The following is an 11,631-nucleotide window of genomic DNA, read 5'->3' as shown; positions in this document are numbered from 1 at the left end:
AGACATGCCAGGTAATTATTAGACCATTTTGCATTCTTCTGTTAATAGTAAGTATTAAAAATCTCCATACCAAGCCAAGTGCTTTGTCACTTCAATGTTCCTCCTAAAACAGAGGTGAAGTCAAACTGATCTTAAAATATAGTATACTAGCTAGCATTTTAACTGCTAATCATAGTGCATTGAATGGGTCACAATTGCAATGTCACATAAATTAAGCCCAAATCAAACAAGCACATACCATCCAATGCATCTTGGTTTGAATTCAACTATTGAAATGCCTTGATTATGATGGGAAAGAATTGCAAAAATCAATATGGCAAGGTTTTTAATGCTGCAGCACAAATCTTTTTACTTTAATAACATAAATAAGTAAATGACATACTCTTGAGGAGGGAGGAGAGGCAAGTTCTTACAGGGGCACTTGTTCAGGGAAAAGGTTACTTAAAGAATGTCAGACTTTCCCACATCCCAATTAAGAAACGAGTTTATTTTCAAAGAACTCATGTCAGACCCAAATTCAGTTACACAACCAGCTAAGACTCAGGCAAGGTAAACATTCAGATTATTTCAAGGCAGAAATTAATCCAATACAGAACCCTGAGAACACAACTTAGAAATCCCATTTGGGTTCAAATACAGAAATGTTTTGAAATTCCCTCAACTCTCCCAAATTGTTGTTCCCCTCCCGTTGATTTTAATATAGCCTCCATCAGAAGCACAGCTCTGAAAACACAATACATTTGGCGACACTGATAAAAAAAATGGCTTTTTAAAGCTTTCCCATCAACTCAATGAAAATGAGAGGACTGTTCGGATTGATTTTCAGCCAACATGGCAAATCTCACATGGTTTTTTCCCTTGTGGCCTGTGGGATGAAGAAAGAATTCTAAGAAGCAGCAAAATAGAATATGGGCCAACAGTATTTGCGCAGTTGTCTCAAGTTCATAATTTAAGTTCAAGGAATGACAAGGTAGAAAGAAACTGGAATGTCGGAACAAAACTCCCTCTGGCACCAGCAAAAAAAAAAAAAGTTTTAAAAATGGTGGGAGATATAATCCAACGTATTCGGGGCCTCCAAGTGTCCTCACTTCATTCTGTGGGAAGCTCAGTGGCATTTAATGCACAGAGGAACAAAAATGGTAAGTTTCACCTCCTTCCCACTGATTAATGCAGGAAGTTTCGCTCAAGTTCTTTTGACTGCTCCACAAGATCTATCCACGGATGCAGCATTGGAAAACTAACACGAGGAACACCAAACAGTCAGAACCCCTGACCAGAGGGGGTGATCATCTCCTGCACCACCAAGTGCAGCAGGTTGTTCTGCTCTGCCGTCAGCAGCGGCCACAGTTCCTTCTGCAAAACCTTCAGTGATTCCAAGTCTTTTTCCTGGCAGGCCATCACGGCGGACTGGAGGAGCAAGAAAAGCTCTGGAGGGACGTACCCCGAGGAGGCATCCAGAGCTTCCCAAGAGTACTTCTCCAAGATCTGGGCGTGCTCGGGCAAGAGCTTGGACGGCGGAGGCTGCAGCAGGAGCAAGAGCAGCAGTCGGGTGATCTCGCAGTGGAGCACGTGGTCGAGGAAGGCGCCGGGCAGCGAGGGGGCTCCGCCGGAGGAGGAAGAAGAGGAGGAGGATGAAGAAGAGGCAGGGGCGTTGGTCGAGGGCCCGCCGCCCCCTTGGGCCAGCTGCTGGGCCTGCGTGAACATCGCCAGGGCACCGTCGTAGTCGCGGCTGAGCAGCAGGCAGGAGGCCACGTCGCGCAGCCCGTGCAGGGCCTCCAAGGGCAGGTGGCCCGCGGCCAGCAGGTCGGCGGCGCGCAGGAAAGCCGGAACGGCTTGGCTCGGTTCGCCGGCGGAGCGCAATTCGTTGCCCAGCTCCAGCCACAGTCCGGCCGCCAGTGCCGGCTGGCCCAAGTCGACGTGGAGGCGGGCGGCAAAGGCCACGCAGCCGTGGGCGGCGGGCAGGTACTCGGAGAGGCCCAAGCCGGGGCCTTGCCGCAGACGGAGCTCCCGCTCGTGGCGCAGCCAGAGACGCGCCGCCTCGGCCAGCGCTGCCGCCTCGCCCGCCGGGTGGCCCAGGCTCTGAGCGCAGCGCGCCACCGCCAGCTGGCACCAGGCCGCGTAAGGGAGACTCTCCTGGGCGCGCAGCTCTCGCGCCAGCGCCGCGAACTGCTCCGACGCCTCCGACACGTTGGGCTTGCGCAGGAAGCGCTTGCGGAGCTTGGACGACACCAGTCGGTAGCGCGTCAGGAAGTCGCCGCCGGCGCCCGAGCCAGAAGACGCTTCGCCCGGGCCGAAGCCCGAAGACGAGCCGGCCCCGGTGCCCGGGATGGACAGCATGGCGCCTTCCTTCTCCAGCTCTCCCTCTTTCGTCGCACCGGAAATGACGCCTCCGCGTTGCTTAGAAACGGGCTCGGATGTGGAAAGGGAGGAGGTGGGGCTAAGGGAGGGCGGCATGAGCAGCTGATTGGCTGATTTAAATTGTTGGTGGGGAGGGGTTATGAGAACGGCTCTATGACGGGTAGTCCTCGACTTACGACCACATTGATTTTATTTCATTTTTTTTTTAAATTTCCTCAAGCATGTATTTAGATAACATATATAAGTATGAACATGGTTTAGGATAAGTCAAATGGATGCGAATAAAAAGAAACATTAGGACAGGGGCAGTAGGCACGTTGGTGCCCTTAGGCACCTGCCCTTAAATTCAAATTTGAGCCTAAAATTCATGCTGGCTAATTGAGACCCTTGTTAAATGAGTTTTGCCCCATTTACCACTTTTCTTGCAGCAGTTGTTAAGTGAACCCTGCAGATCTTAAGTTAGTAGTACAGCTGTTAACTGAATCTGGTTTTCCCTATGAATTTGGTTTGTCGGGATTGCATGATCCCCCGGGACAATGCAACGGTCATAAATGTGAATCAGTTGCCAAGCCATCCTGAATTTGGATCACATAATCATGGGGAGGCTGCAAAGGTTGAAAGTGTGAAACAACGGTCACTTTTTTCCAGTGCTGTTATAACTTTGAAGGGTCACTAAACAAAGTGTTGTAAGTCTAGAACTATCTGTAGTTGGGTGGGTACGGCTACAGATCCTCCGTGTGAGTTGGATGCATAAATTCATGAAATTAATCAGAATAAAGCAAAAGGGACTTTAGAGGTTGTAGGAAGTTATCAATCAGCCCTCTCCCAGAAAAATGAAATATCCTAGGAAATATTGAAAAGGCAGAATATTTGTCTGGATGTGAAAAGGAAGAATCATGTTTTAAAAGACAGAATAGCTGCCTGCAGCTTCCTGCCCATCCCCACTTGGTCAATGGGCCATTAAGAAGGCCAAGCTAGTCCCTTTACATAATAAAGACTTCTCCACTTCAGCTTCAGGGGGATGGGAATAAAGCATGATAATATTGGCCCTTTACTCAACTGACCACATGGCATCTGAGAACTCAACCAAACCTGGATTCAAAACACAGCCTAGAGAGCTGCCCCTGCATGGGCTCATGGGAGTCTGACAACCAATCAGAATACAAGCTCAAGAACAAAGGCCAGAGAGGGCATAAAACCAGGGACTCAGCATCTCAGCCCTTCCTTCTCTTCTTCTCCACCAACATTGAAGCATGTGATCACCTTTTCTGTTCAGGGCTCAAGCCACGTGGTCCTGTCCACCAATAAACCATCTTTCCATGCAGCCTCCATGTCTCCAGGGTCTTTTTCCCCACTTGGAGCCGAACCCAGAAGGACATTTCTTTCATCAAGGTCTTCTAGCCCACCCCCCTGCTCAAACAGAAGACCCAAGACCAGGGCTCTTCAACCTTGGCAACTTTACAACTTGGGGACTTCAACTCCCAGAATTCCTCAGCCAGTCCAAGTCATAAAGTTGCCAAGGTTGGGAGACCCCTGCCCTATGCAATTTCAGACACATGGCTGCCCAGTCTCTTCTTAAAGCCTGCAGTGATGAAGTGCCCACAATGTCTGAAACCAAGCCCTTCCACTGTTTTAATTGTTCTCACTGTCAAGAAACGTCTTCCCACTTTTAGATTGCTTCATACAGGATAGCAGGTATGAGTAGGAACATGGACATGAACAAAGGAAATGAGTACAAATAAATGGGGACAGTGCGACAGGGACGGTAGGCACGCTGGTGCGTTTATGCATGCCCCTTTTAAGGACCACAGTAGACAGTTTAAGGTTGAAGCTGTGGGGGGTTTGAGAATGTAACAGTGGAGTCGGGTAGAGCATTCCAAGCATTGACCACTCTGTTGCTGAAGTCGTATTTTCTGCAATCGAGTTTGGAGCAGTTTACCTTGAGTTTGTATCTATTGTTTGCCTGTGTGTTATTGTGGTTGAAGCTGAAGTAGTTGTTGACAGGTAGGACATTGTAGCAGACAATTTTGTGTACCATGTTTAGGTCAGACTGTAGGTGGCGTAGTTCCAGATTGTCCAAGGCCAAAATTTTGAGCCTGGTGGCATACGCATACGGAATTCTACTGTGAGTAGGAGAGTGGAGTGCTCTTCCCGTGGATTCCAGGCAGAAGAGCTGTATTCAAGAATTGGTCTGGAAAAGGTTTTGCCTTCATGTTGCAGGACAAGAGGAACGTAAAACACCGTGCCCATAAATAGCATCTCCAATTTCTTTTTACATGTTTGTTTTCCAGCTGTCAAAACCATATCTGACCACATCTCTGACTTGCAGAAAAGCACAAACACACCCTGAATGTGTGTGTGTGTGTATGTGTGTGTGTGTGTTTGTATACACCTCCCACTTCTCCAGCTCAAAATATATATACTGACGGAAAATCCTAATACCCCCTTCAAAAATATATTGCCGCCCTCCCTGTACTGGTCCGTTTCATCCATCTCCTCCACTGGGAACAAGCATAATCTCTTATTTAAGTCATATTTTTATTTGTTTGAATCTATTAGCTGCCCAATTCCCATGGGCTCCATACACCAATGGGTCCTTCCTTCAGCCTGTTACAGAATGTCGGTAACAGGTTGATCCAGACAGTTAGTTGCGGTGGCTCAGAAGACATTTAAACCAGTGGTGAAATTCATTTTTTTTTTTACTACCGGTTCTGTGGGCGTGGCGTGGTAGGCGAGGTGTGGCTTGGTGGACGTGGCTTGGTGGGCGTGGCAGGGGAAGGATACTGCAAAATCTCCATTCCCTCCCCACTCTGGGGCCAGCCAGAGGAGGCATTTGCCGGTTCTCTGAACTACTCAAAATTTCTGCTACCGGTTCTCCAGAACCTGTCAGAACCTGCTGGATTTCACCCCTGATTTAAACCTAAGAAATGTTGGCCAAGAGCTTACATAATTACGTAATCACCGTGTTGTGTTTAGCTCTATATGGAACATGATCTTGAGCAACATCTGGAAGAACTAAAAACATTTATCTCTGGCATGATTTATCTTTCACCAGCCTGTCCAAAGATATTATCTGAGCAGGGGGAGGGGGGGGAGAGGAACTGAAATTGAACATCCCTTGTGTAACGGAAATATTTGAAGCTTTCTTTTCTCTTTTAGATGAATTTATATGACTTCCTCTTTCATGTACTAGGAATATCAATTTATTACTATCACTTTTGTTTATACTCTAAATCTCCCAAAAGTTCAGAAAAAGTCCATGTTCCAATGTTCACCAGTTCCGTAATAAAGGATGTTAGTTGCCTCCATAATGTGGTGTATTGTGTTGCAAGGTTCAACTTGTTTTCAAAGCAAGCAACCCCAAAATGTTACCAACTTGTTTCCTTGATAAATGAAGGTTTTCAAAAAACTTATGACTTCCACGTTTTCTTCCAGACTGTCCATGACTAGCAAAATTGGGCTGTTTTGCATGACACACTGAAATATCCATTCATATTTTAATAACAAAATGTATGCCAACTTATCTCAGGAAGTCAGTTTATATGAAACAGAATGGGAATTTCCCCACCCATCCATTCTTTCCCCCACCCTTAAATAAATATTTTAAGAAGGTACACAAGTTATTCTACTTGCACTAGGGTGAGCTTTTTGAAAAATCTAAATTAAAGTCTGCTCAATTATGTAAAAAGTACTTTAACTTTGATTTTGTAAGATTTATGTCTAGCTTCAATTTTCTAGTCCAACCAAATTGTCTCTGTCTTTGGTACATTAATTTTCAGGTTTATACCGTTCATTGCACAAGCAAACCATCACTGCAAATTATTTAAATTCTCATCCACTATCATGTCTTGGTCTCTATAAAAGTACACACACATCTGTATAAAAGTATGCATGCATTTACTGTATATACCTGAACAACATATCTCCAATGTCACAAGCATTTTCCGTAAAGTTTATCCATAAACATATTAAACCATCAATGGACACCGTATCCTTCTATTCAATTTTAAGACAAATGTTGAACTATATGCCAGTAATTATGCTGACATATTTTATTTAATATTCCACTTTTACTGCATTGTGAAACCCAGCCATTAATTCTATATTAATGCATAGCACGTCTATTCACTCTTATCATGTTTTCTCCAAACCCACAGACATACAATAAATGTTATTTCCCACATTCATACATTTCCTAATAGCTGGTAGTTAAAGAGAAAACACCTGATCTGCACACTGCTTCTTCTTCCGTGCCCAAATCAAACTTTAGACTTCCAGAATGAAGATACCTTCTTGGCTTTGTTGTTGGCCAAAAATAAGTCATTATTGGTACATGTTTCTAGTAGTGGCTGACATACCAGCAGATGGGCTAAACTGTGCATCTCTCCACATTCCAACAACGTGTTGTTATCCGTTAAGAGCCTCCACTTGAGCATATTGGTTTTACACTTAGCCACTCCAACTCTCAATCTATTCAGGATCCTCCAAGTAGTATAAGGGAGGTCAGATCCGTCAGGGGTATCCCCCTTTAATGTTCTCTCTTGCTCGATGGTCTCCTTCTTCTCACAACACTCTCCTGCATGAAGTCACAGTGGGATACCCCAATTTTATTCATTGTTACCTCTCACATCTGATGGTGCTATTTTGACTTTGTGTTCTTGTCTAAGGAAGGTAAGGCTTAAGAAATTCAAAGCCTTCCCACTACCAAACCAAAAACCTTAACTCCCCCCCCCCCATTTTTTATTCTTCCTATTTCTCTGAAAAAGAAAGCAATCTCTTTCCCCTAAGTTTTTTCTCAGCTGCTTCATCTAGTGGTAAAAAACAAACAAACCTGTAAGCGGCAAATTCGGCCGACCACATCCATCTCTCTATCTTTGCTGACAAAAGCTTTAAAGCTCAGCTGGTTGAAGCTACATTTTAGGAAGTTCTCAAAAGAGCAGCAGTGTGAAAGCTTCCATCCTCATCAGGGTGAATGTCTGAATGGAGACGTCAAGGTACGTGATGACATGAGCCATTTCATTTTCTGGAGTATGTGTGTGTGTGTGATGATGGAGGGTTGAAGCCCATTCAAGTGTGATTTTAGTCTCTGGGTTTTTAGTGATTCATTTAGTGCCATTGTTTCAAACTCTACATGATCTAAGAAACCAGCCACGGCACGCAGGGCTCACCGACAAGTAATCAGCATTTAAAAATAAAAAATGATGCTTCCGAGAATGGGAAGTTTTAGGAACTACATTTTAAAAAAATATTATTATTTTGCAGGCCAATAGGAGTGTATACAGTAATGTGAGAGCCCATAAATTGACAGGTTTTCTATTTTTATTTTATTTTATGCCTTTGATGTTTTTCTGATGAAATAAGTATATGACTTTGCTCATGGGATTTACTAAATACAGCTAGTCCTTGACTTAAGACAATTCATTTAGTGACCGTCGGAAGTTACAACGGCACTGAAAATAGTGACTGATGATGACCTTTTCTCACCCTTATGACCATTGCAGCATCCCTGTGCTCTGTGATTTATAATCAGATGCTTGACAACTGACTCATATTTACGACGGTTGCAGGGTTCAGGAGTCATTTGCGACCTTCTGACTAGCAAAGTCAATGGGGAAACCAGATTCACTCAACAGGCAGGGAGCATTGTGGGGGAAAAAAAAATTAAGAATCTCGGGAGTTGATTGATTAGTTTCCCTATCTTGCTTTGGAATAGTTTGCTCCAGAAATCACTCTGGGATTTTTAAAATATATATTATCTCGCAAGAGCACAAAAACAACATTCTTCAGAGCTTGCAAAGAGAAGAAGCTAATATAAGACGGGCAGAAATATGTAAGACTGGCCTTAATGCCAGCATTATTGGCTATCCTTGTAAGACACAGAATCAATAGATTACAGGTTAACAGAGTTGGAAGGGACCTTGTAGGTCATCTAGTTCAACCCCCCCCCCCCCGCCCAACAGACCCTGCACCATTTTTGACAGATGGCAGTCCAGCCCCTTCTTGAAAGCTATAGAATTATGCATGGCTGACATGCAGCTTCACATATAAATACATTTTTGTTGTTTTAACCATTTAGTCGTGTCTGACTCTTGCTAACTTTATAGGGCAAGCGCAGCCCTGGGAAGCACAGCTTCGTTCAGTTGTTGGATGTTCATATTTGTATCAGATTTAATATGATCAACCCAGCGAGTTCTTTGCTTGTCCCTTCTTCTTGTTCCACTAACCATTCCTGGCATCTTTACCTGCTCCAAAGAATTTGCAAGATCCAGGCACAGTAAATCAGAGAGAGTATCGTGATTTTGGCTTCTAGTGATGTGTCTGGTTTTATACGATTCACCACCTCTCTGATCTAAATGAATATATGTTTGCAAATAACATGCCTACGTATATGGGAAACTTGCAAAATGAATGCATCTTAGTGTGCTAGACTTTCATTATGTTTCTGTCACTTCTGTCTTGCAAAATTAGCTGACAGCGAATTTTCCCATTTCTCAGTCAGATTTAGGCATTTCAAAGCAGTTCTCAACAATGCATCCAATTTGTACCTGCTTAAAAGCAGGCTTGGTTGAACCCAATAAAAAGCACGGAAAAGACAATAGCCTTTCTTCGACTTCTAAAGAACTGTTGCATGGTCCATTTGACACTACAGTGTGTAATCAGCTATACAGCAAACGAATGTTACTTTCCCCCCTCTTTTTTTGGTTAAAATTATCTTTGAATATTTTGAACATTTTTAAAAAGCCACCAAATTCCGTGCATGCAAATGTAAAAAGCAGCTGATTCAGGAACTCAAGGTTATTTAAATCTATTAGCAGCTCTTAGCAACATATGTACTCTGTTCTGACCCCCCCCCTTGTCCCACACCAACACACACTACGAGCCAAAGATAAGTTATGGCATTTAATTAACAGACAGACAGGTCCTTGGCAGCAAACTGGCACAGACAAGCTTGGGCAGCAATCCAGCACAGATAAGCTATGGCAGCAATCCATCCTGCCAAGCTCACCATAATGTTCTCCAACATTAGTTCCTGCGTTGACTTCTGCAAAAGGGGCGTGTGCACAAGCATTCCTTTTATAGTCTGGAGAGGAGCCTAATTACCACCAGCTGAGTGCAATTATCTCCTGTAACTGCACAACTGCTCCTGACGCCTAGTAGCTCTTCGGTGCCGTGCATCCAGGAACAACTCCCTTGGCTCCTCCCCACTTCTGACATCCGGATCACACTCCCTTGGCTCCTCTCCACTGGTCCAAGGCTGAGGTGTCTCCTGGGGGCCAACCAGCCTCTCTGCACCCTGCTCGGAGTCAGAACCCTGTCCAGGGTCCTCCACATCCTCCAAAACCGACTCATAGGGCCCCTCGCTGTCGGAGTCTGGTGGCAGCTCCAATGGCTCCTGCTGGGCCACAACAGTACTCTATCTAGATATTTGTCAAATGCATATGGGTGCCTGCCAGTGGTGGCTTGACAGAGTCAGACACGACTGAATGGTTAAAACAACAAAATGTAATTATATGTGAATCGTCTAATTCTTTCTGCCATTTTCCTTCCATAGCATTATGGACATCCGCTCCTTTCTTGACAAGAATCTCCATAATGGATCTAACCTATCTTCTAACGAATCCACGTGTGGAATCCAGGATGGCTTCCTGATGGAGACCCTGCCTGCCATGTACTCCATCATCGCTGTCATCGGTTTCGTTAGCAACCTCCTGGCGCTCTGGGTGTTCACTTTTGGCCCCCTGAAGACCAACTCCATCACGGTCTACATGAAGCAACTCGCCATCGCCGATCTCTTGCTCGCCCTCTGTTTGCCCTTCCGGGCGGCTTACCAGAAACACAACGGTCCTCCAGCTCTCTGCAAGATGGTCGGCATGATCTTCTACATCACCATGTACGTCAGCATTCTGTTCCTCAGCTTGATCAGCCTGGACCGCTACTTCAAAATCATCAAGCCCCTTCAACAGTTCCGAATCCACACCATGTCGTTCAGCGTGGCCATGTCCGTGGTGGTGTGGGTGCTCTGCTTCGTCACAATGCTTTGCTTCCTTTTGGACACTAATAAAAGTGGACCCTGTGAGCACAGGTGCTTCCATTTCAAGTACAGGACCACCAGCGGGGGCGTACTCAATATGTTGGCGGTGATTTTTTTCTTCCTTTTGCTCTTCTTTTTCCTTTATTCCTACGGTAAAATCTCGCTCAGGCTCCATGCAGTCTCTCTGAAGAAAACCCAGCAGCGCAGCAAAAAGATGAGCACCAGGATTGTCATAAAGACTTTTGTGGTTTTGGTAGTCTTCTTTGTGTGCTTTGTCCCCTATCATGTGGTTCGAATACCCTACGTCCTTGCCCAAATGAGGATCATTTCTGAACAGAACATCCAGGCCCTCCACCTTGCAAACGAACTGGTCCTTTGCATTTCAACCCTCAACTGTTGTTTTGACCCTGTGATTTTTTTCTTTCTGTCCAGCAGCTTCAAGAGATCCTTGCTGGACACCACTGTCCGAAAGCTGAAGTGGGTTTCTCAAAATAACCAGAGAGTATTGTATGTCAAATAATCCATCACAGACTTCAGGGTAGAGGAGGACTAAGTTGCGTAACTAGGATAAATTTTGCATATGAGTTCTTCTTGCTAGATCAGCCTTCTTCAAGATGGTGAGGACCAGAAGTTGCGATGAAGAAAAGCCCTAGCTAAGGATTTTTTAATCTCAACAAGTCCAGAAGACACCAGGACCTAGAAAAGTGACTTAGACATCACTCAGTGAAAATATCAATATACACTATATTGCCAAAAGTATTCGCTCACCTGCCTTTACTCGCATATGAGCTTACTGTAAGTGACATCCCATTCCTAATCCATAGGGTTCAATATGACGTCGGTCCACCCTTTGCAGCTGTAACAGCTTCAACTCTTCTGTGAAGGCTGTCCACAAGGTTCAGGAGTGTGTTTATGGGATTTTTTTTACCATTCTTCCAGAAGTGCATTTGTGAGGTCACACACTGATGTTGGACGGGTTTACGTGGCCTACCACTTCGTGGCTGAGTTGCTGTCATTCCCAAACACTTCTGCGTTCTTATAATACAGCTGACAGTTGACTGTGGAATATTTAGGAGCGAGGAAATTTCACGACTGGATTTGTTGCACAGGTGGCATCCTGTCACAGTTCCACGCTGGTATTCACTGAGCTCCTGAGAAAGACCCATTCTTTCGCATTCTTTTGTCAAAACAGTCTGCATGCCTAGGTACTTGATTTTATACACCTGTGGCCATGGAAGTGA

The 11,631-nt window shown here is 44.8% G+C and overlaps 2 protein-coding genes across 2 annotated transcripts; one reads left to right on the top strand and one right to left on the bottom strand.

Annotated features, from left to right (window-relative positions):
* Positions 1-468: 468 nt before the first annotated feature.
* On the bottom strand, positions 469-2,379 carry LOC116515170 (40-kDa huntingtin-associated protein-like). Its single transcript, XM_032227072.1, has one exon. It carries the CDS (start codon positions 2,335-2,337, stop codon positions 1,261-1,263), a length of 1,077 nt encoding a protein of 358 aa, XP_032082963.1. The 5' UTR covers positions 2,338-2,379; the 3' UTR covers positions 469-1,260.
* A 7,343-nt stretch (positions 2,380-9,722) lies between these two features.
* On the top strand, positions 9,723-11,159 carry LOC116516044 (probable G-protein coupled receptor 34). The gene has a single exon (XM_032228405.1). The coding sequence runs from the start codon at positions 9,915-9,917 to the stop codon at positions 10,908-10,910; it is 996 nt and encodes a 331-aa protein (XP_032084296.1). The 5' UTR covers positions 9,723-9,914; the 3' UTR covers positions 10,911-11,159.
* Positions 11,160-11,631: the final 472 nt, after the last annotated feature.

Source organism: Thamnophis elegans, chromosome 12, assembly GCF_009769535.1.
Source record: "Thamnophis elegans isolate rThaEle1 chromosome 12, rThaEle1.pri, whole genome shotgun sequence".
NCBI classification, from domain to species: Eukaryota; Metazoa; Chordata; class Lepidosauria; order Squamata; family Colubridae; genus Thamnophis; species Thamnophis elegans.
This window is presented reverse-complemented; position numbering and strand designations above follow the sequence as displayed.